This window comes from Quercus lobata, chromosome 5 (assembly GCF_001633185.2).
Source record: "Quercus lobata isolate SW786 chromosome 5, ValleyOak3.0 Primary Assembly, whole genome shotgun sequence".
In the NCBI taxonomy this organism is placed as follows: domain Eukaryota; kingdom Viridiplantae; phylum Streptophyta; class Magnoliopsida; order Fagales; family Fagaceae; genus Quercus; species Quercus lobata.
Genome location: NC_044908.1, coordinates 75,935,545 through 75,963,383, shown reverse-complemented (window position 1 = coordinate 75,963,383; position 27,839 = coordinate 75,935,545). Strand labels below are relative to the sequence as shown.

At 32.9% G+C, this 27,839-nt stretch overlaps 1 protein-coding gene and 1 non-coding gene across 2 annotated transcripts; both read right to left on the bottom strand.

Annotated features, from left to right (window-relative positions):
* Positions 1–7,685: 7,685 nt before the first annotated feature.
* LOC115991149 (cysteine-rich receptor-like protein kinase 10) lies at positions 7,686–13,803 on the bottom strand. The gene is made up of 7 exons (XM_031114892.1): positions 12,860–13,803; positions 10,535–10,729; positions 9,895–10,016; positions 8,840–9,050; positions 8,485–8,722; positions 8,257–8,407; positions 7,686–8,158 (listed from the first exon to the last, which is right to left on the bottom strand). Exons 1-7 carry the CDS (start codon positions 13,689–13,691, stop codon positions 7,874–7,876), a joined length of 2,034 nt encoding a protein of 677 aa, XP_030970752.1. The 5' UTR covers positions 13,692–13,803; the 3' UTR covers positions 7,686–7,873.
* Positions 13,804–21,155: 7,352 nt separating this feature from the next.
* LOC115993409 lies at positions 21,156–21,260 on the bottom strand. Its single transcript, XR_004092950.1, has one exon. It is a non-coding gene; the product is annotated as a small nucleolar RNA R71 (small nucleolar RNA).
* Between the last annotated feature and the right edge of the window lie 6,579 nt (positions 21,261–27,839).

Here is a 27,839-nt window from a genome sequence, read left to right as displayed (position 1 = left end):
TCGTACTGCGCTCAGACTAAGGAGTCTCTGACTCTCTGGTGTCTCAGGTGTCAATAATACTGAGATTCAATGAAGAAAGCCAAGACACCTACCGTTGAACTTTTCAAAAATGATATGGGTTTGAAAAATTAAAATCAGTCAAAACGAGGCTTCTTTTTTCCACGATTTGTGATTCATTAATAATAAAATTGATTTTTATTTATTTATTTTGATATGTAAGTAGTGGAGAGGGGAACCTGAGATCTGAAAAAGGACTACCATCAAATATGGTATTAGCATTGGCAGGGGTGGAACCTGAAATTATAAAAAGAAAAAAACGAAAAAAAAAAAAGGAGAAATTTATAAACCACAAGATAAATAGATAGAAATTGAATTGAAATATAAAAGAAAAATGAGAAGAAAATTTGTGTACCTTTAATGATTTTAAAGCAATTTTTGTTAAGAAAAAGAAAGTAGTTGAATGAGAATGCGACCATGAGATCAATAAAGAGACGGAAGTCACTGACCTGTGAGAGAAATTGCACTAAGATGAGAAGAAATTTTATATATGTCAATCTCATGAAACTATTGTCTCATTGATATGTAGGTCCCGTGTGATACAATGATCTCACAAGATACCCCTTACCTACCGCGAGATGAGTAAATTGAGTAAAGTAAAGTAAAACACATGTAAAGTTGAATGAAACTTTTGAAAAGATACTATTGAAACACATAAAATAAAAAATAAAATTGAAGTGTTGATTGGCTAGTGGCTAGCGTGCTTGGGAAAGCATTTTGGGACTTGAAATGGACATGGACAGGGGCGGGGGGCTGGGTCATCTCATACAAAAAAAAAAAGCTAGGGACATATTTCTTTGTAAATTTTATCTAAAATAAACTTTTTTGTATTTACTTGAAAAAAAAAATGTAAAATATTTGTGGGGGCCAAAGCCTCCATGTCAAATATGAGCTGGTATCTCATGTGCCATGCACATGAGACCACTCTCTCATTGGTAGGTGAGCCTCACATGCAAGAGACCACTCTCTCACTGATAAGTGGGCCCCACACGTGTGTGACCCACCTGTTAGTAAGAGAGAGGTCTTATGCACCTGGCGCATGAGAAATTTTCCCATCAAATACATAGTTCCAACGTTCAACAACCACTTGACTCCAAAATTTAAAATATTAATCTATAACCCGTTCAATGAGCAGAAAGTAACATGATGTAATTTTATTAAATATAAAATTTAATAATTATGGTAGTTATTAATATTTATTTATTATGATTGTGTTTGTATATGAAAAATGTATATTTTTTCATTACACATCAATCAATATATATATATATATATATATAAACAGAGACCTCATGTGAAAGAGTATGAGATTCTGCCATGATGACTCTTTGTTTCCTTTCCTTTGATTCATTGTTTTAAGACTCACCAATTAAAAGATAATGACTCTTTGTTTTCTTTGGTTCATTGTTTTAAGACTTTTCCTCACTTTCCTCACAAGATTAAACAAACAGTTTGGATTTTATCATCTGACACCTCTCATCCTTTATATATACCTAGTCATATTCTTTCATGTCATCTCATCTTAAATACACATAAAATTATCCAAACCAAGAAGGATGCCGCCCTTTAGATTCAACATGTCAATTACACCTTTTCAACCTCATGGTTCATCTTCTTCACCCCTCAGTTGTCGCCTTCTCTAAATGCTAATTGGTTTTTTCTAATTTTTTTTAAATAATATATTAGTAAGCTATTTCACTAAGCGGAAAAAAGATATTATAGATTACATAACCTCCTATCATGTAATTTGCTGCTTAAATCTAAGCCTTTAAATAGCCATTTCTCTTTGGAGTTAATTTTATAATTATTAATGAAGTAGTACCATATTTTGTTTATATGCTCTCTATTTAAGCTGTTATTATAATAATTTATAGCTCTTAGGCATGTACTCGGCAGTTTGCTATGTAATTTATAAAATGTTCTACGTGTATATGATGAAGATTTGAAAGATTTATTGGGGTAATTTTTTTTATTAAACATTGCCATGGATAGTGGCACATTTTTTTCTTCAATGTTAAGGTCCATGATTTCTTAAACATTGTAAAATATATATGTCTACTTTCCCTTCTTACAATTCATGACAAACCACTACATAACAACTTTGGAATCAAAAAAATGGGTAGGAACTAGGGTTTAGTTTGAATTTATTTTTACTAGCAAAATTTTTAGATTAGTTATGACAAACAACAATAATAATGATGAACCCGATGGGTTATAGGAAAATTTCTTATAAATTTTTTGAAAATGCAATGCACATCACACGGAATATCAGCTAGTTTATTATAAATGTGTTTATATTTAAAAGTATATATGCTATCATTTAAAGAAATCAAGATTTTAACGGAGAGCTTAAATATTGAATAGAATTTAAATTTAATTAAAAATATTTATTAAAATAATGAAATGTAAACATTTGGAGACCTCAAAAACTTCGGAAAATTATATTTTACCACCTTAAACTATATATTATATTACACTTAGCACCCTAAAATATTTGAATACACATTTTGCATCTTAAATTATGACTCTTGTTACATTTTGCACTCTGATGTTAAGTTTGTGTTTAACATGGATAGAAATTTAAAGTTTAGGGTGCAAAGTATACATAGGAGCATAATTTATGATGGTAAAGTGTAGTTTCTCATTTGTTATTAAGGGATAAGGAAGATGGGCAATTAGGTCTTTTCACATTGTGCCATATTTTTCCATTAAAATTAACGGCAAGCTTGATGTTGAGGTGTAAGGTATAACAAGGATCATAATTTAGTGTGCATTCTAAAAGTTTATGGTGTAAAGTGTAATTGAGAGAATAATTTAGGGTGATAGAGTGTAATTTCCTCCAAAAACTTATATGGCACAATATTATATAGTTAACCAAAAGTCAAACATCTTTGGTATATATTATGTGGCACATTTATAGAGTAATAACTCCTACTATTAAAAGAGTTGTAGACAAATTGCACACCTTTTAGATGGAGAATTACATGCATTAGGTAAGTTTTGGGGTTTAATTATACTCTAAAAGATAATTAATAGCCCAAAAGTTTTTGCTCTTGTTTCTTTAGATAAATATTTTGGGATTTCTTTTTGACAGAATGTATCAACTAATATTTGGGATGTTTATCTTTATTTTAATTTTTTTTATTAATCTATACTTGGGACTTTCTTACACTATGAGGGCCTTAATCTATACTTGGGACTTTCTTACACTATGAGGGCCTTACTTAAGCTGGCAAAGTTCTGAATATCATTTCAGACTCCATTTCAGTTGGAAGGGAATATTCGAGGACCCTATTATATATAAAACAATGAATTTAATTAATTTTTTTTTTCAATCTTAAATAAAATGAGCATAATTCTTCATAAATTAAAAAAATAAAACAATGTGGGCATATTATTATTTTTTTTAAATCATTTATGGAATTTTTGTAACTAAAACGAACATACTGAGTAATTGAAACGAATAACTTTTTTTTTTTTTTTGGATACAAGATAGAAATTCTATTCTAACCTAATTTAAGTGTATATATTTGTGAAACTCCTACCTAGAGACTTGAAGCTCCCACTTAGAGACTTGAACCTCCGTCTTTGTCCCCACACCCTACAAGCACTTTTACTTGTGGAGTGACCATCACACCAAAAGTACATGGTGGTACAAGGAACCTTCTTGAAAGGTTCACTTTTCACATTGTCCAACCCTACTGACTTTCTTTCTCACCTACCCAATTTATTTGCTTTTGTAATCTCACAAAGTTTTCACCTAATCGGCTAAACCCTTCATTATTTTTCATCATGTCTTAGATTATTCATATTAGTCTATCTAAAATAGCATTAGCCCTACAATTTGCTCAACTAATCTCAAAAAATACTTACATCAACTTATGCAAAATTGTGCAAAATAGGATTCTAGATACAATAGCTATGTAAATATATATGGTTACTATTCATATACAAATATGTATTTTAGAATATTTTCTTTAGTCGTAGACAGAGCGATGATTTGGGAGAGTAAAACAAAATTGTATAAAAAATGATATTATAATGAAATGTAGTGTAAAATAGATAATATGATATGAATTTTTTTGAAAAGTGATTATGTATAATAAAAAAATTCGGTTCTTATACTAAAATAGGAGTTAGTGCAAATGCTTTTATTGTATCTACACTCTATTCATCTTGTTCTTCCTTTCTTCTTCTTCTTTTTTTTTTTAATTTTATTTTTTTTCCTCTCACACAACCTCTGTTTTGTTTTTTTTCTTCATCTTTTGTTTAGCTTAAAAGGTGTAAAGATCTAGTTTTTTCTTCTATGTTTTAGACAGAGATTAGGGATGGCAATTGCTGCTTGACCCACGGGTACCCAGCCCGACCCGACCCTAATGGGCCAGGTTTTACCCGGCCTGATAAAGAATAGAGTCGGGTATGGGAAAAAAAAAAAAAAAACCCAGAAGCGGGTCCGCGTTTTATCGAAAACTCGGCTCGTAACCCGGACCCGGACCCGACCCTATTATTCTGAAATTATTAATAACCCCTTATATATATATATATATATATATATATATATAATAGTTATAAACCCTAGCCCACCCACATATCATTTCAGCTCACGCCTCACACAAGAGCACGCTCACGCCTCACACAAGCACACTCACAGTATAGCCACAGCCGCCTCACTCTGTCACTCACTCTCAATCTCATAGCTCACAGTCACATGACCTCCATCTCACTCACTTTCAAGCACCGCCGTCCAAGCTCACTGCCTCTCATCGTCGGTCCAAGCTCTCTGCACCACCAGTCCAAGGTCTCATCGGCACCCCAGTTGTCACCGCCAGTCTGTTCTCCACTTCTCTTCAAATTTTTTTCTTAATTATTTCATAATCACATTCCCTTGTAAATCCAAAAACCAACAAAAGCCCATAGTTTTATTAAGTATTTCATAAAATGTTTTTTTTTTCTTTTTTTGATGCGCTCAAATAAGGTTACTATCTAAAATCGCAAATGTAGTTTGGTTTCTTGATGATTTTGTTGCAACTGTGACAGGGCAGCAACCATATTTGGAGAGTAGTTTGTTTTTGTTACATACTTGAATTTGTTGAGTGTTTGATTGGATTTTGTTCTTTTGTGAATTTGAGTTTGTGTGTGTGTGTGTGTGTGTGTGTGTGAGGACTATTTTGGTTTTTTTTATTATTTTATTTTATTTATTTTTTATGTTTTGTTAAATAATGGTTCCACAAGAGAAACCATATGCGGAGTATTTCTTTTTTAAAAAGGGGTGTGGAGGTTAATTGCAATAATAATGTTGAGACATGTATTTTTAGTTTATGTTCATTGTAACTTAATTTTTTGGAAATAGTTGAGCTCTTCTTCTTTTTTGATGGCATGTAAACAATTAAAATTAATTTGTTATGTCTATGTTTGTTAAGGTTTTTGGAACAATTGACCACTTTTCTCATTTCCTAAAAGTTCAACTTGTTACTTCTCTCAAAATAATAACAATTTAAAAAAAAAAATTAAACTTTTCTCTTTATCATGCTTGGACCCATCCATAAAGTGAAAATCTAGGAGCAACCCGTGGGAGGAAGTTTCTGTTTTCAATGGTTTATAAACAGATATAATAAGGGTAATAATTTTCTATTTGTATTGGACTGGCTCTTCTTGATTACATATCTTCGAATTACTATCCTATCTTGAGTCTCCTTATCAATAAATGTGTGTGCTTAGATCCTTATTGCTGCATTGATTTAACGAGGATATTTCGTTAAATTGAAAAACTAAAAATTCAACCATTTTGTTCTAATGGAAGGAATTGTTTATTGTTTTTTTTTTTTTTTTTTTTTGTTTGTTGGGAATGCAGAGCCTAAAATGGAGATGGGAGACACAAACAAATTTGGTTCTCCCTCGCCATTTGCATGATCACCCTCGCCATTTTCACCTGGTAGCTCACCCTCAGGATCACCATCACCTTTATGCCCATTAAACAATGAGTAAGTTTTTAATCATGTTTAATTATGATTGGGTTGATAGAATTTGTGAATCTATGTAATTATGAATTTGTGCCCGTTAATCAATGAGTATTTGTAATAATGAATTTTTGAATATTTGTTTTGATTCTAACTCCCAAACTTTTGAACCAATTAGGAGTCTGAAATCCCCAGTGGTGGACTTAGTGGGAGAAGACTTAGAGGTAAAGAAACAAGAAGGGACAGAGGAAGAGGGAGAGCAATAGCCTACAAATGAGGACTTAGATACAAGTAGAAAAAGAAAGACTACCTCAGATGTTTGGGAGCATTTTACAAAAAAGAAGGTTGATGGAAAATTTAAAGCCTGATGCCATCATTGTGGCAAGCTTTACTTGGGTGATTCTAGCCAAGGTACAACCCATTTCAGTAATCATTTAGCAAGATGTCCATGGTTGAAGTTTAAAGATATAAGGGATATACAACAAGTCTTAATTAAACAAAAAAATAAGATAGATGGAACGATGAGTTTAAATGCTTACCAATTTGATCAAGTCAAAGTGAGAAATAATCTTGCTCGTATGGTCATCCTACATGAATACCCCCTTTCAATGGTTGACCAGTAGGAAAACAGAAATTTTGATTGGCTTGGAGGCACAATTGAATGTTATCCTTAGATAATATTTGCCCCCACACAAGAATTGTTAAGGGTTATTGTAAGTTTTAGACCTTTGAAAAACACAGTGTTTAACCGAATTTGTTTGTCAAGTTCTTACTTAGGTTAATTATTCAAATCTAGGTTAAACATTCATCACAAGAAAACATACACATGAAAAATCTAAATAACACAAGAAATGATGACCTAGGAAAACTAGTAAAACAAACTAGTTTCAAGGTAAAAATTTGAGGGGAATAATCCACTATATTAAATTGAGATTTACAGTAAAGAATACCAATTTCTAGTAAATCTAATTATAGTTACGAAATTGAGCTCTGAACCCCTCAGACTTCTTTGATGTGGACTTACACCAACATGAACCTCCAATTCACGTCTTAATCTTCAGTACGCTTGATAGCTAAAGCTTGCTGCAACTTTTACTCCACCGGTACTAATAATACATGTGTGATTTTTGGTAGGTGATTGAAAAAGTTAGAAGGTACAATAACCTCACAGATCTCATAAGAGTAGCTCTCCAAGACTTGAAAAACATGCTTTCGGATTTTCCTAATATACCTAGTAGGTTTGGATTGGAACCCTAAATGTTTTGCTAACTAACGAGCCTCAAATTATAAGCTTCATTACAACATGGCTAAGCCTATGAGATCTATTTACTCTTCTTCTTGTGGGTAATGGTAGTGAGTAATTGATTGAATCCAAATTTTGGACTGCCAAATTCATTCTGCAGGCCCACCTATGAGATATGATTGGAAAATAATAGTGGCTCAAAATGTCCAAATCTCTTGTTTATTTTGTACAAATGTCACTCAGTTCAACAACGGCCTACGTATCAAATGCGCTATTGAGAAGCCCAGCCCACAAAGAAACCGGCATCAAAATAATAATAGTAAATGTCATTTTTCCTTTTAGGCTACAAAAGAAAATTCAACACAAAAAATCACTTTTTTATTAATTACAATTGAAATTTCCTTTTTCAATTTGAAAATTGAAAAACATTTTTATACAAAATACATTATTATTTAATAACTTTGTAGTTTGTACAATACAATCATTTACTCAATTAGCTGGACTTTCCTTCCCTAATTCCAATACGTATCCTATCCTATTTTCTAGAAATTAAGGGTACAACATTAAGTTCACCATCATGCAAAACCCAACAGCAATCTTGTACACTTGTAAGCATTCATTTTGGTACAATAGTAGAAATACTTAGCTCATTTACAGAGATTTCATCCGTCGACATGAATTTAGCCACAGAAAATGCAGGGTGTTTTGGTTCAGGAAGAGCTATTGATTCACTTCCCAGCATAACTACCACCGTCGACATGGTGGGTCTGTCTTGTGGATTTTCCTCGACACACAAAAGTCCGATATGTATGCACTTTACAATTTCTGATGTCGAACCTGATTCCATCAAGAAGTTGTCCACAAACTCTATCGCTTTATCTTCATTCCACAGTCTCCACGCCTACAAATTTAGATTGCAAATAGAGTTATATTTCATATATGCTTATTCCATTTCCATTTTTGTCTAATTCTAATTCAAGCAGACAAAAGTTAACATACATATGCAAGGAGTGTCTGCGAATGTTCAGTGAGGTAGAAGCCACTACTCCTTTTCCCGCTAATAATCTCAAGCAAGATTACACCAAAGCTGAAGACATCGGACTTAATAGAGAATATCCCTTCCATTGCATATTCTGGAGCCATGTACCCACTTTTTGGATACCAACATCACTATTATTATTATTTTAAAAACCAAAAAGAAGAGAAATAAAAGAAGAAAAGGCTTACTATGTTCCTGCAACTCTTTTGGTGTTAGCTATGTTTTGGTTTTCAGAAACGATCCTCGCCATTCCAAAATCCGATATTTTGGCAACCATGTTATGGTCCAACAACACATTGCTAGGCTTCAAGTCTCTATGAATGATTTTAAGCCTGGAGTCCTCATGAAGATATAGAAGTCCTCTAGCAATCCCACAAATTATGTTATAGTAAGTCTTCCAATCAAGTTGTGAGCGCCTTTTTGAATCTAAAATTCAATATTAACATTAAGTTATAAAATAGTGTATAAATGTGAATTGTAGTAGTCTACAAGAAATCCAAAATACTATCAGACTTAAAAAATAGAAGGTAGGAAGAAACAAACCAAAAATAAAATTATCAAGGCTTTTGTTGGGCATGAACTCGTACACAAGTAACTTTTCCTCTCCCTCTATGCCACATCCCAATAGCCTCACAAGATTTTTGTGTTGAAGTTTCGCAATAAGTATGACCTCATTTTTGAATTCCTCTAAGCCTTGCAATGACTTCATTGAGAACCTTTTAACTGCAACTTCCTTCCCTTCAGGTAGCACACCCTGAGTAAAATAACCTCCAAAAAGACAAAATTCAGGACCTAGTTGTTAATTGGTATGGATTGGATTAGATTACCATTAAATTGGAGGCTTTGGCGTGCATGACAAAAAATATTATAAGCACAGTTTGATTCATGTGTTTGGGACTACTTATTTGTATAGTCTTTATCAAAATATATAGCTTTTGATGACTTTTTTTTGTTAAATGTGTGATAAAATCTATAAAATCTAGCTTGTTTCTAAAAGACTAAAATTTAAATTATTTGCAAAAAAATTGAAACAAAAAGCAAAAAGTAAAAAACAAATAAGCACAAGCCAAACACTTTCGGAAGCTCTTTTTCTACTCAGTTGTGGAGTTTAACATGACAAAGAATCCTTCGGAATCACAAGCAACATAACAAATAAGAATCCTAGCCGACTTAACAGGAGAAAGAACCTTTTTGCAGTGTTTCCAACGGTTTTCTATGTCAAAATATTTTTTATTACTTATTTTATATATATATATATATATATATATTGATGATATGCTGAGCATATTGTGAAAATATATATGTATACAACTGTGTTATATCTGTATTATTTTCAATATTGTGTGATTAATTGTTTCAATTAATTATTTTTACATTAATGTTGATCGCCTAGGGATTTAGACTCTAGAGTATATTTTGACGATGTGTCCAATGCTTAGATTGGCTGTAGAATAGTTCCCTTCGCAGAATTTATAAAATCCCAACTTTGAAAGCTTTTCAAATTCGAAATTTTTTCATATTTATATGCAGTAAATTTGCTATGTTTGCTAATTTTGAGTACTAAAAAAACGCAAGAAATGAGTTTTGATTCTACGTACCTTGTAAACTTTACCAAATCCACCTTCACCAATCTTGTTGTCGTCTGAGAATTTGTTTGTTGCAACTTCAATTGTCCCAAAATCAAATTGCAAAGATTCTACAGTTGTTATTTCACTTGCAGCTAAAGACCCAAAAATAAATAAACGTAAGAGATTACACTACAAATAGCATTGTTTGCAGATATGATTGAGGTGAGTACATATTCAATATAATCTTTATCCAAAATTAAAAAAAAAAAAAAAGTTTGGTTAATGGGTATCCTTATAATATTTGTTAATGAACAATTTTTAAAAAGTTTTAAGGTAAACTATGTATTTTGTCTCTATCCAATACACCATTTTACAATTTGGTTTATAATATTTCAATTGTGTCAATTTGATCCATAACCTTTCAGTGTCATATTAGTTTAGTTTACTCAGAATTTTAATGTCACTTTTATGGAAAATATAAAAGCTCTATAAAAAGTTAGTTTTTCTTTTTTTCTTTTTTCTTTTTCCATAATTTTTTTTTTTAAATAGTTCATAAGCCAATTTTCTTAAGATATCTGCTAACTTTTAACATTCTAATTTATATAGCTTTTAACTCTCCCTCACATGCGGCTTGAAATACATCGTAAATGATAGAATTCCACTTACATACCATGGTAATTTAGGAGGCCATCAGATTTTTGAGGATTCTCTTCGTTTATATCATTGGACTTCATTCTTGCTCTCCTCCTTCGGAAAAAGAAAAGCAAAATGACTAGCACAACAGAGGAAGCAATTGTAACAGCAATTACGATAGCTATTGCCTTTGAGCTTTTGCCTTTCCCTGCGAAAACAATATCAGATTTTATTGAGAATAGTTAATAGTCAGTTATAAGAAATGCTTAAAGCACTATGATACCATAGGACCATATTGGCTTCGCTAGTATACTTGAGTTTCTAGAGCATTCTCATCTAGCTGGTCAAACTAGCCTACGAAAAATATGATTAAACACCCACAAAAACTGTTGGGTGCCGCCACCCACAATTCCAGCCCAGACTCTTTGTCAAAGCTCCTTAGATGAACTTGTGAGAGAAATTTGTCAAGAAGTAAATGAAGTTAGCTTTTATGTGCAAAAAAGTCAGGCCATATATCTGAAGGATGTATTTATTGTCTTGTGCATGTCGTACAAGCTAGAGAAGAAAAGAAGAAAAGCTGAAGAATAAATAAATGAGGACATTCGGCAAGAAGTCTAAGAGTTAGGGATGGCAATATAAATTCATACCCGCAGGTATCCGCCTCACTAGCCCTTAATGGAAGGATTTTACTCACACCACATAACAAATGAGGTAGGGATGGGGATTAACATTTCCTCCTACACCCATCCTATTTATATTTAAATAATTAAAAAAATATTTTTATAAGTTTTTTATAAGATAATAAATATATATATTTTTAGCCTTCTAACTTTAAAATTATGATATTTTTATATATTATATTATTGAATTTATACTTTTATGTTTTAATAATACGCTGTTTATATTTTTAATTGTTGTAATGCTATGTTTGAATTGTTTTTGTACTTCTTATAACTTGAGTTGTTGTATTGTTATGCTTTGAGAATGTTTTGTAATGTTAGAATTTGTTTTTTTAAATGTTTTATGAGTTTTACTTTAATGCATTCAAATAAATTTTTATGAATTTTTTTAAGAATGTTGTATTTGATTTAAATTTTGAAAAATTGATTGTTGAATTACATTTTATTATAATATCCTCTTCGTTTGAGAAATTTTAAAGTGATCGGAGACTAATAACAAACTCATCTATAAAATGTTTGAAATTGATGTTTTTGAATTTTAAAATTATATATAAAATATTAGTTTATATATCGAATAGTAAATAACTTCTTATTAACACAAAATTTGATGTGATTGTTAACGACATTTGGAACATATAGTCCAATTGTGGAATTTTCAAAATGCAAAATTAATAAAAAGTTTAGATGATATAACATTAAATGTTTCATTTATAAATATTAGGGGTGTGCAGAAAACCCACCGACCTGCCAAACCCGACCCAACCCAACCCGACCCACCGGGTTGGGTCGGTTTTTAAGGCTTGGTGGGTTGGGTTGGGTTACAAAAAAAAAAAAATTTATAGCGGGTCAAGTTGGGTTTGGGTCATAAAATTACAAACCCGCCAAATCCGACCCGACCCACTCATATTTAATATATATTTAAAATACATTTTATATTTAATAATTTTTTTAAAAAAAAATCAATTGTAGGGCACTTATATATATTTAAATATATATATCTATTATATATTTAATAATTTTATAAAAAAAAACCAACTGTAGAGCAGCATTTCCTCAGCTCCTTATACTAATACTAATTTAATATATATATATATATATAAAATATTATATAATTAATAAAATTTTTTAAATAACTAGTTCTTTCTATCCTATATAAAAGCTAATTAGTTGACACAAATTCTAATAAATTACTATTGTTATTTAGTCATTAGTGTTGTTTGCCTTTAAAGAGTTACATTGATACTAATCTTTAGGTTTTTTTAATATATAAATACTTATATTTTTTTCTATTCAATTTAATAATAATAATAATTAAAAAATTTGTCAAACCCATGGGTTCACCCGACCCAACCCGACCCATGTGGGTTGGGTTGGGTTGGGTTGGGTTAGACTTATGTGATGGGTTGGGTTGGGTTGAATTTTTTTTGGCCCATCATGATGGGTTGGGTCAAAAAATCCCCTCAACCCGACCTAACCCGACCTATACACACCCCTAATAAATATCATTAAGTGATTAATAGGTTTACATTGTACGCTAGATAAAAGTACACCTTTACAAAAGGCGTATTGTCCCCTACATATTTTACACTGTATATTGGACACACTTGTAAGATTTTTATCCTCATGAATCATATAAAAAACTTAAAAAAAAAAAAAAAAAAAAAATGAGAGAAGAAAGTAACATGGATCTTTGACCTCGTCGGCTGGTCTGTAACTCTCTTGGTGGCGTTCCGACGCGCGCTGGGCTGCGATTGCGGGATGGTAAAACGCGAAAACTTCATATCTAACGTTACAACTAGGATTCAGAACACGACCCCCTCTCTTTCCGCGAAAAGCTGTGGACAAGTTTGTTATGGCTTCCCGAAGACACCTATTGCAATCAAAGCTGGATAGGTCAGGGAGGCACTGTACAAGGTTGTATAGCGTTTGCGAGTCGGTAAATTTGGTTTCTTTGGTACCAAATCTTTTAGCACCGGACAAAGCATTTGCTGCCGCCCCCGGCACCAAGTCACTCAATGTTTTTTCCGCTAGCTGAATGAATCGATTCGGCTCTGTTATATCCAACAAGTTCCACAGAATCTTACTAGGCTCGTCTTCCATAATGGAGAAGAATGATCGATTTGAGTAGCGTAACATGCATTCATCATACCAAATCACGGCCTCTTTTTCTTCTGGGCAGTACAGCTGAACAATCTCTTTGGTTGATGTTGAGACGCAGTCTTGGCACTCAATGGTGGCGAGGTCACCGCGGCAGAGGAAGAGGCCGTAAACTGTGTTCTCTGGGGTTTGAGTTTGACCCACGGTGGTGTTGTAGAAACCGGCTTCACGCGTGGAATTTGTGTTTAGGAAAGAGAGGAGTCTGTTGAGGTTAGACCGGTAGGTGCTATTGGGGGAGAAAGTTTGGTTTGAACAGAAATGGTAGCGGTATTCAGCGGCTTCACCCCTAATGCTTAGGGAGATGAGTATGGAAATGAGCACTAGGTACATGGAGACACCGAAAGAAGGGATGCCCATATTTATATGATCAGTCTTGTGCTCAGCCTGCCCAAACTCAGAAGTCTCAGGAGTCAGGAAAATGGAAAATGATTTGTTTATAAAACATATTTATTCTTTTATTTCTCAGAAATTTTCTGTCAATAATACTGAGATCCAATGAAAGAATGCCAAGCTATTAATCATTGCCCCATGACTCATAACTTGCGGTCATCAAATTGTGGCAAAAATTGTGGTTATAATTTTAGTCCTAACATTTTTATTTTTCAAGTAATACGGAAATGGAAAATTAAAAGTCTATCAACCAGAACTTCTTTTTCCACAATTTGTGATTCGTGAATAACAAAGAAGCAGATGTTAGTGGAACCGCTGACGGGGGCTTGGCTGAGTGGGTAAGGCTCGGACGCTTCATGCAACACACCTAGGTTCTAGTCTTGCTGCCCACAGGAGTCCGTTGGTGGGTATCCTTAGTGGGGTTAAAATCCCGCACAGGCAGTAACCATAAATTCAATTCGCCTGACATCCTGTCCGGGATGTAATATAACCATAAATCCCCTATTTTTTTTATTTACCAAAAAAAAAAAAAAAAGATGTTAGCGGAACCTTACGGTCTCTTTAAGGATTAGTTGTTGTGTGGTCCATCTAATAAAAATGTGGAATTAATAAAATGATGATAGGGACTAGATATTGGGCTGAAGTGATAAGTGAATAAAGCAAAGCCACTCACACTTGCACTATTCAAACACTGTATGGAAAATTAAAGTTTGTCAACGAAGACTTCTTTTGTCATGATTGGTGATTCTTGAATAACAAATTTACTTGTTTATTATTTTCTTTTTTGATAGGTAAATAGCGGGGAGGGGAATGAGAGATTTAAACAAGAGCTACCACAAAATATATTAGCATTTACCTGGTAGAATTAGAAATTTTTGTTTGAGGGACAAGACTAAACTATGATTTTGAATCAACATTCAAGTAAAAACTCAAAACATTGTGAGAGCATTATATCTTTCTAAATTCTTCTAATCATACCAAAATTTAGTTTGCAATACATATGTATAATTTTTTTTTTTTTTAAAGGACTCAGCATCTTGACCTTAAATTGGCAATATATGTAGCATTCTGCTATGAGTAAAACATTTGGCATCAAATTTAGCTACTGTTTAAATAAGCAAATGACTAAACATACAAACATAACAAGAAAATTTATTCATCATGACTTTATAAAAAAACGAAAATAATAAGCCACATGAATTTTTATTTTTTTATTTTTATAAGAAAACTTAGACTTTCCATTAAAAAAAAAAAAAAAATCAACCATAATTGGCTAACAAAACATTATTGAGCGTTGAGGAACGTCCTTCATCCACACGGATAAATTGTTAACATGTCTTGCATATTTAACAAAGTTATGAGCTAAAAAATATCATTGTTTATGGATATAAGAAAAACTAAAATTTTGAAAGGACTCTGCATAAAGTTTGACCTCTGAAGTGAGAGGCCTAAACAATGCAATGCACTGATCTTCACACTTGAGATCTGTAACGGACTTAAATAAAAAAATAAAAATTGAACTGAAATTCTGCCACAAAATAAATAAATAGAAATTAAAATAAAATATAAATGAAAAAGAAAATCAAACTTTTAAAGCCATTTTCCCTTAATCTCGTTCTTGTAGTTTATGTTGCGATCGCATTCTATTGCTATATATTTTTTAAAATTAAAATTGATATTTAAAACAATAACCCAAAATGTTGTTTATTTCTCATTACGAAGTCCTTAAATTGTTTCAAGCCTTTTATAATCATATCAATAGATGCAAGCCGGAAGAAGTCACTGAAATAACATTTTAGTGATAGAACATGCCAATTCTAAACCAAAACTTTATAGAAGACATCCCATTACACGTTAACTTTAACTCGGAATGAAAGAGGGGTTAATAAATGGGCGATCTGGAGTCTGGATTCTTAATTGAAAGAAGTGAAGTTGGGATCAATAGAGGCTTTTTCCTTTTGATGCTCCTTTTACATTCCCAGGAAGCAAGCCAGAAGATGTAATTGATTCTATGTTTGTGAAATTGTTTGCCAAAATTCTAAAATGTGCACTTTCAACTTCACAAACAACGTCAATGGCATTTCATAAGGCCATTGACAACCTTGTTAACATGCAAATAAGGCCAAGACTTGCGCTAACCAACTACCAGCTGGCCTAACAACGTCTAACTACTCAACAACTTCTCTAATCAAGAACGTCTTTTTTTAAAAAAAAAAAATTATAATTTCATAGTTACAATAAAAGAGTGAGAATTTGAATCATATATAAATATATATATATGTAAGGACGCGATTCGTGACGGACCGTAACAGTGTCGGGTTCGCACGTAAAAAGGCCCCTAACAATATCACTTGTAGAGCGTGGGTTTGGAAGGCTAGGCCCTGGTTGACAGGCGGTGGGTTTTCACGGTGTTCGTACGAGTTTGAGTTTTCCTTCACCCCTGGAGTCTTTCTCCTGGAGGTGGGCTGGGAGGCTCTGGTTTCTGGTCATTTTTCCCAACCCCCTCTATAGATTACTTACTCTTCCTTTTATACTAGCTCGCGTCCACTGTCCTTCGTCCACGCGTAGGGTTAAACTTTCCAAGGTTGATACTTGTCCCATCAGTCCATACTCAAAGTCGTTAGGGATGGTTGTAAAAGCCAAAGAATACGACTCTGTCAGGTTCAGAGCATTAAATGGCAGTAACAGCAGCTTTCCCTTGATATTTTAGATCTTTCTTCCAAGTTTCAGTCCTATACCATCTTTACCCTTATTTCTTCTTTGGGGGGACTTTGGGTCTGCCGAGGATTGAGCTGTCCTCGGCGGTATCCAAAGGCTATTTTGTCGAGCTTGGGCCATAGCCCTCCTCGGCTTAGGCCTCTGGATTCTCCCTAGGTAGATGGGCCTGTCCCATAGATCATGTGGGCCCCACAATATATATATATATATATATATATATTTCCCGTGAAAACAACAAGAGGTGAAAATTACAATAGTCAATAGGTCTAGTCTCAATGCACATGTTTACAAGCTTGTACACTATGCTATGCATGTGCGCACAACCATTTTCACAACATTAATCTCTCAAAACTCAAAAGTCATCAGTATCAAAGAATATTGCATGTAGAAAATTAATAATAGCTAGCTTTATTTAATTTCACTTCTGGGTGATGTAACATTACTGGAATCTCAAAGGGGAGTTTGGTTCTCCGTGATGTTATATTACTCCATAATATTATGTTATTGTGATCTTACATTAATATAATCTTACTACAAGAATACAACAATATTACAATGTTTAGAAAGATGGTGGAATTAAGATGATGTGATATATTTTGTAATTTTAAATTATGGTAATATTAGAAAAAATAAAATAAATCAAAAACTTTAATGTCACATCATCGTAACGTGGAACACATTAAGGATACATCACAGCAAACTAAATGCCCCTTAACTTAAGAATGTGACTATGAGACCACTAAATGGATGGAAATTCAATGAATAATGCGACTGTGAAAGAAACCACACCAAGGAATTGTTTAGAATGGATGGTTCATGGTAGGAAGTGTTGATTGGCTATTGCCTAAGAGTATCTGCAGCAGTTTGTCTAAATTTTTGTACTGTTTGAATAATGAAAAGTGACATTTACTTTTTATCTACCCACTTTTTCAAATACATATTCCAACAGATTCTCTATCATTTCTTCATCTCATTTAAATATTATTTCTTCATTCATTCTTTATTCTTTTTTAATCTTTATTTTTTCTTCCTCTATTCATTCTCAACAATTATATTTTTCAACAAAAAGTGTTACATCCACAATATTTTTTGCAATACTTTCACAAGAATCATAACAAAATCTTATATAGAAAGTTGTTACTAGTTCTAATTTGAACCCACTACTGAAAATATATTTTTATTCTCCAACATTAGCTAATAACAATATGTTACTTAAGATTTATTGTGAAAATTGTGTGAAAATATTGTGGTAACATTTCTAAATTGTCATTTCTTATTCTTTATATTATTTTTCTTTTCTTTCATCCATACGTTTCCCTTTTTTTTCTTGTTTTTTCTCCACCACACAGGTATACCCATATATCTCCATCCTTTTTTTTTTTTTTTTTTTCTCTCTCTCTACTTTCCACTTGATTCCAGAACCTCCACTTTCTTTCTCCAGCTCTTTCTTTCTATACTTTTTTTTTCTTTTTCTACTTGATTCCAGAACATTCTCTAGCTCTCTCTGTGCTAAGAAATGGAGAAAGAGGTAGAGAGAGAAAGAACAAATGAGTTAGATGACTTTGCTCCGCCATTGCAGCTCGTCTTTCTCCCCAACGCAGTCCAGATGGGTTAGATGGCTTGTGTCTGTATTTTTTTTTTCCTTTTATTGTTATGATTTGATTAATTTTAAGATTATGTTTTTGAGTTTGTATTTTGATTATGCTTGAGTTTAGAGATGTTTGAGAGAAAAAATTGTTGTGTTTGTAGCCATGGTGAGAGGAGAGCGAATGAGTTGTATGATTTTTTTAAGTAAAAAAATTCATTTGGAGTTACTATAGTATTCTCTAGATAAAGAGAATGACTATAGCAACTTCAAAGAAAACAAAAAAACAAAAAAAAAATTGAAAAATTTTTGCTTTTAGAGAAGCTATTAGAGTGAGTTTTTAGAGTGTTTGTTCTCCAAAATTAGTTTTAGAGAAACTATTAGAGGTGCTCTTTACGTGTTTGGAAAATCAATTTGAGGCTTAAAAAAAAAGACTAGAATTATTTGTACATTTTACGTACCATTGCGGGCTCACATTTCGTTGGCATTTGCTACTTTCCAGCTGTAAATTGTAAGTGGGTACGTTCCTCAAAAAAAATAAATAAATAAATAAAAAAGTGTAAGTGGGTACAATTCTTGAGATAGATTGGAGGTCCAATACCCCACATTTAACGTGACTTGTGTTCATTATTAGTACATTGATATCGCTTAATTTGGGCCCTTGTTCCTTTGCTTTTAAACAATAGTTTTAGTACTTGTACCAAAAGAATGTTCATGACAGAGTGCACGATAAATAGGAAATTTTGCTTTTACCATCTTTAAAACTCAGTTGCAGTTTTAACAGCAATTGAATATATTCGATTTATCAAGTAACAAAGACAATTAAAGCTTGTGTCCTATGCATTTGTACACTGAATATGATATGATTTGGATACGTGTCCAAAATTGTATCATGTCTAGTATATAAATGCACTGGACACAAATCATATCCAACAAAACTATATACTTTTGTATGTGCTATTTAAAACAACTTTAAAGCAATATCAACCAAAAATATTTGGACGTGAGTGATTTACTTAGGCATAGTAGGGATGGGTCATGAAGATCAAAACCCAGAAACAAAGTGCGGTACAGATGCAATAAAAGCTAAATTTGGGTCCAACTATTTAATCTTAACAGGAGGTCCAATTCCAACATATGTATTATAGTTAATCAAATTCAAAGAATTTGTGGGATTAAAGTGATAGCCCATTGATAAAAGCTTTAAAGTACAATATTATCTTAATTTTGGTAGACTTTATCACATCTATTTTGTGTTTATTCCCACACTTACTCGTAAATATGAGAGTTTGCATGTATTCTCTAAAATATACTCATTACATGTATTTTTCTCTTGTACAAGATTTAAACTAATGAGCTAAGCATGCAAAAATGAAGCCAAGAGAATCCAAGGGTGAAGATTGATTGAGAAGTGGCTTTTGAAGAATTTAATGAGTCAAAGACATGTAGAAACATAAAAAGAAAGAGAGAAATTCATTTGAGCCAAAGATGGAAAAAATCCTGGCATGAAAATATTCTGACCAGTTTTGGTATTTTGGTTATATCTTTTTAATCCATGATGGATTGACTTGATTCTTGAGGCTACGGAACAAGGACTTAAAGATCTAAAACTTTGTAGTTTACCAGAACTTCAGAATTTGTTGTATTCAAGGCCAAAAACTACCTAAAACTTGACTCATTGTTGAAAAACAGGAATTGACATTTTATATTTTCCTTTTTGGAGAGCATGTGTTTTAGGGATTTGAATGTTATAAATATTAAAAGGATACAAGGGCAGCCACGTTTTGGGCTGCTGGAAAACCTTATTTTTCATTAATTTTGAGAGTTTTTTATTTTCTATGTAAGCTTAAGAACCTAAGTTAGGGTTAGGGGTGAATCCTCAATGTTTGTAAGTTGTTTACTATTCAATCCAAGCATGTTTTTCACATTTTGATTATTGAAATCAATTGTTCTCTTTTCATAATTGTTTTTCTAGATTGATATTTAATTTTTAATTGTTTCATAAGTCTATTCTTGAATCTTCTTATTTTTAGAATAAGGTTTTATAATTTTTTTAGTAAAACGTGGTAATCTTGTTGGATATTACTTTTGCCATAGTATTGCCTCTAAGGTATGTGATGTTATTGAGTTTTTCTAGCAAAGTTATTATTTTCTAGACTAAATTGTTGAAAAAATTGATGAATATAATCAACCAAAGAAAGTTTTATTAATAAAACATAATTCTAAATCATCCAATCGGATAGTTTATGTGTTTACTTACCCAATCGTGTACTAAATTGGATTGGTAGTGGATGCGTAACAAAATTGGTGGACAAACCCTAACGTCCTAGTGATTTTAATTATTGAATTTACCAAATGTTATTTTTCCTAAGTTTCAATCATATTTTTCTACATATTATTGGTGCTTTTGACATGTTCTTGTTTTCCTTTTCTTGGTGGAACGACAACCTTAGCTACACTACAATATCCGTTACAAAATTGGACGATATCAATTTTTGGCGTCATTGCTGAGGAAAAGGTGCAAAGCAAGGAGCACAAGAAGAATAGGTTGGTTGGTGTTGAGTTCTTCAAACCCGGTAAACTCATTCCTTTCTTTTTAATTTTGTGATATGCAAAATAGATATAGGGATGAATACGATAGATTTTAAAAGAGACCTGATACAGATTTTGAAGCTCTCTTAGTAAATTTATCTTATTCATCCAATTCATCTAATTCTTTGAGTACATATTCACACACATCTAACACCATGAATGAAGACGAGTTGCCCATTAAATCTTTACGTGATTACTTGCACCCAACATGTAATAGTGCACCATCTTGCATTATGTTTCCAACCCATGTGTAAAACTTTGATTTTAAACAAGGAATGATTCCACTTCTCCCTATCTTTCATGGTATGGAGAATGAGAACCCTTATGTGCACATTAGAGAATTTGAAGAAGTGGTGGCTACCTTCCATTATCAACTAGGAGCAATGGATATAATTAGATTGAAATTTTTTTCCTTTTTCCTTGAAAGAGAGAGCAAAAAGTTGGTTGTATTCATTGAGACCTAGGTCGATTGGGACATAGGGTGAGATGACACATGAATTTTTCAAGAAATATTTTCCTGAATATAAAACAAATGCTGTCAAAGGACAAATTTCAATTTTTTCACAAAAAGAAAGTGAGACTTTGTACCAAGCTTGGGAAAGATTTAAAGACCTTTTGAATTTGTATCTTCACCATGGTTATGAGTTGGTGCAATGTGAGCTATTTTTATGAGGGACTTACAATAGAGAGCGTCAATTTGTTGAGATGATGTGTAATAGGGAATTTTTGCAAAAAGACCCCAATGAGGCCATAGGGTATTTGAATGACCTAGTGGAAAAAGCCCACACTTGGACTGGACCCAATAGTGTTGAGAGTACCAATCGGTCTAGACCAAATGCCTCCACTCTTTCTAGTGGAGGAATTTACCAATTGAAAGAGGAAGATAGTTGTCGACATCACATTTATACCTCTTACGACTTAGGCCCCCGTTCCCCAATCAGTCTAGACCAAATGCCTCCACTCTTTCTAAGGCCTAAGGTTGGTTTAGGACCCAATGAGATGAAAATTGACTTGGGGAAAGTGTTTATGAAAAATACAACTTATTTTTGGAAGAATAAAATTATTTTTGGAAAATAAAGGCTATGGAAACCCTAGAGTGTGTGCATGCATACACGTGTATGCATACGCACACTCAAGATATGTGTACACATGCTCAATGCATTCACATGCATACACGTGCATGCGTATGCATGCTAGGGTTCTAAAAACTATATAAGGAAAGTTTTTTGCATCTAAACTTGGTTTGGAATGAATCCCACATCATTTGAGAGCCAACCCAAACCCCCTATTTTTTGCCTATATAAAGCCATAAAATGTACTTTTTTCAAAGGAGGATGAAATAGTGGAAAAACACACAAGATTCACTAAAAAAATAGTGAATCAAAGAGGGATTTTTTCACAAAATATCCTCAAGTCTAATTTTGTTTGATTGCGACGTTTTCTGGTCTTGATCTTTGAGTTCTAAAGTTTACTAACTCATTTTGAATTGGTTGTAAATAGATTGACTGAGAGGAACGGTTAAAATTAAGCTCTAAAGAGTTCTAGTGTTGAGATAAAGTTTTTAATTTTAGCTCTTCGCTTTTCCTTGCTTTCCTTTGTTTTTGTTGTTTATATGTGTGTGTGTGTGTGTGTGTGTGTGTGTGTGTGTTTATGTGTTTATAATGTTTGTTTGTTTTAGTTTTATATAGTGTCTGTGTTTAAAGCATGATAGGTTGTTAGATTTCCTACTTTATGAGTTTCTATTTTGCATTTTCAGGGTTAGGGTTCTTCGGGTGTGTCTGCGTACACATGCTTCAGGTCTGCGTACGCATACAGTTGGGATGCACATGCATACCCTATATATGCGCACGCATACTCTTGCCCAAAAAACCTAATTTGTTCCTGTTGTTTTTCCCTTTGTTTTACTTATTTGTTATGGCCTTTATTTAACCTAGTTTACCTATACTTAAGCCTCTATCTCTTTGTTTTGTGTTGTTTTGTTTAGTTTTATCTCTTTGATGTTTGCTAAGGTTTTAGATAGTTTTAATGCCATGAACATGCATATGAATATGATTACGCATTGATGTATAGGTTTTGTGATGCAGTGACATAAGCAAGGTAAGTCATACATAATCACATGAACATGCATTCTTTTGCTTGATGATGTATGATATGGGTAATGAACATGTTATGATTAATTGAATCCCATGCTTTTGATGTTTAGATGTTATAACATGTTTTTTTTGAATATGCATTGGATATGCTTGCTGCCCTTGATGATAAATGCTTGATACCATGATAGATGAATGCTAGGCTTGGGGATATTTATGCCATGTTTGCTCTTAGATGTATGTTAAAGTGTATGTGGGTTTGAATAACATGTTAAAAATATCTTGAATGAGATTAAGATTTGGAACACAATGAGTGGAAGCCGACCCACGGGTCGAGTGGGATTGGGTGCCTAACACCTTCCCATCCCCATAACTAAACCCCAAACACATGCTCTAGTGAAGCCTTCCACGAATGATGCTATATTTATGATTCCTAGACCTAAACTAGGTAGTGACTCCACTTTCACCCTCCGCCATGGTCCACTTTAGGCCAAGGAATACTTCCCACGAATTTGGAGAAACCCAAAAGCCCGTCGTGGGTGCTTGCGCCCTCAATGTCAATGGTAATTCCACTGGGGATAGAGAGTTTGATTCTAATGTGTTCCATTTCTTAAACTTGATAAAGGCTTGTTTAATATTGTTTGCGCACACTTTCACTTGGTTCTTTTGTCCTTCTGCCATGATTGGTGATGAAAAAGTGAAGGCTTCATTTGGGCCAAGACTTTCTGAAGTTCATCCCACCATCTCATAATTTGTCTATAATGGACTTTGAGCACGTTAATAGTTTGCCAGCAATCCATTATGGTTCATTTAGGCCTAAGGTTGGAATCATGGCCCACTAGTTGTGAGTGACCTATTGATATATCCCTTTAGCTTTAAGGAGCTTACTCACACATAGAGAGATCATAGATCCTATCAAAAGAGGGTAACATTTATATCTCTTGTTTGTTTAACCATATATCTTATGTTCACCTAATTCTAAAGGACAAATAAAAGATATAAAAATTGGAAGGGTGGCCCAAAAGTTATGTCATACCCAAAGACATTGGGATGAAAAGAAAAGAAGTTCTCACATATAAAAGGCTTATCCCAAAATACAAAGGTATATCTTAACTTGAAAGGTTCATAGGATCATAGTCTAGTTGCTATCATAAGCCCAAAATCAAGAAAGTCTTGAGCCTCCTTGTTGTATGTAAAAGCTCAAAATGATGAGAGATTCATGGGCTTTGAGGGGTAGGCTACAACATATTCTAACTAAAAGGCTACTTCAAATAAAAATTTGACAAATGAATATAAGAAAAGAATAGTCCAAATGTGATGAATACATTGTTGGCCCATATTTGAGACAAATGATTGAAAATCTCTAAGCATGTTCTAATAAAAACCCATGAGTGTAAGATGAAAGCTTTATTGTAAATGAACCAAATCCTATGAAGCAAAGGGCAAAGCTCGTGAGAGGAAATAGAGTGATTTTGTAATTGGACCTTCGTTAAAATGAATTTAAAGACTTTTTAAAAACATCTAAATAATAGAAGCTTTTATACAGGGGCATATGTTTATGTTTTCAAATGGTTTCTCCTAACTTTTCCTTGTGCCATGATATCTGACTATGCAACTCAAGAGGAAGTTGATCATGTGATGATTGAAGGAGTAGTGCGCTTGCTTTTCCCAGTGCTAAAGCATATTCCTGAACCATGGACCTTCAAGAGGACCCATTTCAACGAATTCTCCGAGGTAGGAAGTGCGGGATCTTAGTTGTATTTCTAGCATTTTTATTTTTCAAGTGATACGGAAATGGGAAATTAAAGTCTATCAACCAAAGCTTCTTTTTCCACAATTTGTGATTCGTGAATAATAAACTAGCAAATGTTAGCAGGAGCCTTACGGTCTCTTTAAGGATTAGTTGATGTGTGGTCCATCTAATAAAAATGTGGAATTAATGAAATGATGATAGGGACTAGAAATTGGGCTGAAGTGATAAGTGAATAAAGCAAAGCCACTCACCCTTGCACTTTTCAAATACCGTATGGAAAATTAAAGTTTGTCAACGAAGACTTCTTTTTTCATGAGATTCATGAATAATACATTTATGTGTTTATTATTTTCTTTTTTGATAGGTAAATAGCGGGGAGGGGAATGTGAGATTTAAACAAGAGCTACCACAAAATATATTAGTATTTGCAGGGTAGAATTAGAAATTTTGTTTGAGGGACAAGACTAAACTATGATTTTGAATCACCATTCAATTAAAAACTCAAAATATTGTGAAAGCATTATATCTTTCTAAATCCTTTTGAGTATACCAAAATTTATAGTTTGCAATACATATGTATAAAAAATATTTTTTCTTAAAAGGACTCAACATCTTGACCTTAAAGTGGCAATATATGTGGCATTATGCTATGAGTAAAACATTTGGCATCAAATTTAACTCTGGTTTAAATAAGCGAATGACTAAACATCCAAAGTTCCAAACATAACAAGAAAAATTATTCATCATGACTTTATAAAAAAATGAAAATAATAAGCCACAAGATTTTTTATTTTTTATTTTTATAAGAAAACTTAGACTTTCAATAAATAAATAAATAAAATTCAGCCACAATTGGCTATCAAAACATTATTGAGTTGTGGAGGAACATCTTTCATCCACAATAAATTGCTAACATGTCTCGCATATTTAACAAGGTTATGAACTACAAAATTTCTTTATCTATGGATATGAGAAAAATTAAAACTCTGAAAGGACTCTGCATAACCTCTGAAGTGAGAAACCTAAACAATGGAATGCACTGATCTTCACACTTTAGAGCTGTAATGAACTTAAATAAATAAAATAAAAAACTGAAAATCATCCACAAGATAAATAAATAGAAATTAAACTAAAATATAAATGAAAAAGAGAGAAAATTTTTGTACTTCTCAAAATTTTAAAATCCATTTTCCCCTAACTTCCAGTAGGAATAGTCTTTATTAAGAAAGAGAATAAGAATGTGACTATGAGACTACTAAATGGATGGAAAGTCAATGATGAATGTGACTGTGAGAGAAACCACAGCAGGGAATTGTTTAGAATTGGGTGGTTCATGGAAGGTAGTGTTCATTGGCTATTGCCTAACGTATTTGGAAAAACAATTTGAGGCTTAAAAAAAAGATATGGACAGGTGGGGCATGCCGTAGCCCGTGGGGAACCAATAAATTTCCTTATGGCGGTCGGTTCATACAAAAAAGAAAAAGAAAAAAAAAGCATTGTGTCCCATTTCTATCTAATTTCTACCTACAGTAAAATGTTTTTTAAAATTTTCCCTAAATTCAAAGCTTCGACCCTGAGCGTTTGACAATCACTTGAATCCTAGATTTATAATACTGGTCCATAACGCGTGCAATGCATAGAAATGTAATATAATGTGATTTTTTAAATTCTCTATATATAAAATTTAATAATTAAAGTAGTTATTAATAGTTATTTATTAGGATTGTGGTTGTATATGAAACTATATATTTTATCATTACGCATTGATTATGATTGTGTTTACATATAGAACTATATATTCTATCATTTATAGAATCAAGATTTTAATGGAGAGTTTAAATATAGAATAGAATTTAAATTTAATTATATATATATATATTATATTAAAATAGATAGATATGTTTCAAAAAAAAAAAAAAAATAGATAGATTGAAGTTACATCTAATATAACTTCACAAGAATTACACATTTTTATAACCATAGATCTTCATAGGATCTAAGGGTAAAAAAATACACAAATGCCGTATCATTAATATTGTCTAAAAATTAATGAGTTACTTGTCTCCACATTAATTATTTCCCTAAATTCAAAGCTTCTCCCTCTAAAGACTAAACCTGAACAACTTCTCCCTCTAAACTCAACTTCTTTTCCACGGCTCCAGACTCTCCTCCGCCCTGCTGACAGCTGATAGAATTTTCTTTGCAGTTAAAGTCCAAGTTTTGTATTTGATGAACCTGCAATTGCTAAAATCAGGTTTCAATTTCCCTTGTAGAAGAGAGAGGTTTTTTTTTTTTTTTTTTTTGTAAGTAAAAGAAATAATTTGGTTCTTTTATTGTCACATTGTAAATTTGGTTTATTGATTGATCAAGAGACAAATAATAATGCTACAAAACGAGAGTAATAATTTTCATTTCCTCAAATCTATTCTTCCCTTTCCCTTGTACATGTTGATCATGAATCGCAAATACTCCAACATTTTTTTTTAAGAAAGAATATTCCAACATTTTAAGAGAGAAGAAAGGAACCAATGTATCGGTATGGCTCAGGCTAACCATATTTATTTGTGTCTTCTTTTATTTGTATGAATTTTAAATTTAATTTTTTAAGGTCAAAAATAAATTTTTTTTTTTTTTAAAATGCCCATTTTTCCAATGTTGGAAATACAGAGTTTTGAAAGGAAAAAATTAGGGATGACAATTTTTCCCCACCCCACTTAACCCGCCCCTCCCTGCTTTGCCCCACGCGGGTTTTCCCCACCCCGCAAAGACAGTGGGGCGGGGATGGGGCAAGATTTTAGCCCCGCACCACAGGACGGGGTGGGGATAGGTTTAGGCTTTTTAGACCCACCCCGCCCCGCCCCTCCCCATCCCCGCCCCGCCCTGCGTTACTAAGGGTTATAATTGTAAATTTTTCATATCCTAAAACCCTACTATTTAAACAAACATATTAATATTAGCATATTTTAATCTACCCAATGTAATTCTTTGCCTTTATTTTGTTATGTGTTATACTATGAGATTTTTATTTATTTATTTATTTTTTAATGATTGTCTTGTTAAACATTTGGATATATTATTTAATTTTTTCTAAAAATTGATTTGATTTGATGGGATAAATTTAGTTGTAATTTCAAGTATATTTTTATTAATGAAATAGATTTCATTAAAAAAATTGTACTAGTTGTAAGGCAAATTAACAAAAAGTAGAGTTTTACAGAGTGGGACGAGGCTTCATGGGGCCCCAAGGGATGGGGATGGGGTGAGAAAATATTCCCCGTCATGCGGGGCGGGGCGGGGCGGGGATGGGGCAAGACAAAACCATGTGGGGCGGGGACGAAGACCCCATCCTTCTGCCCCACCCCGCCCCATTGCCATCC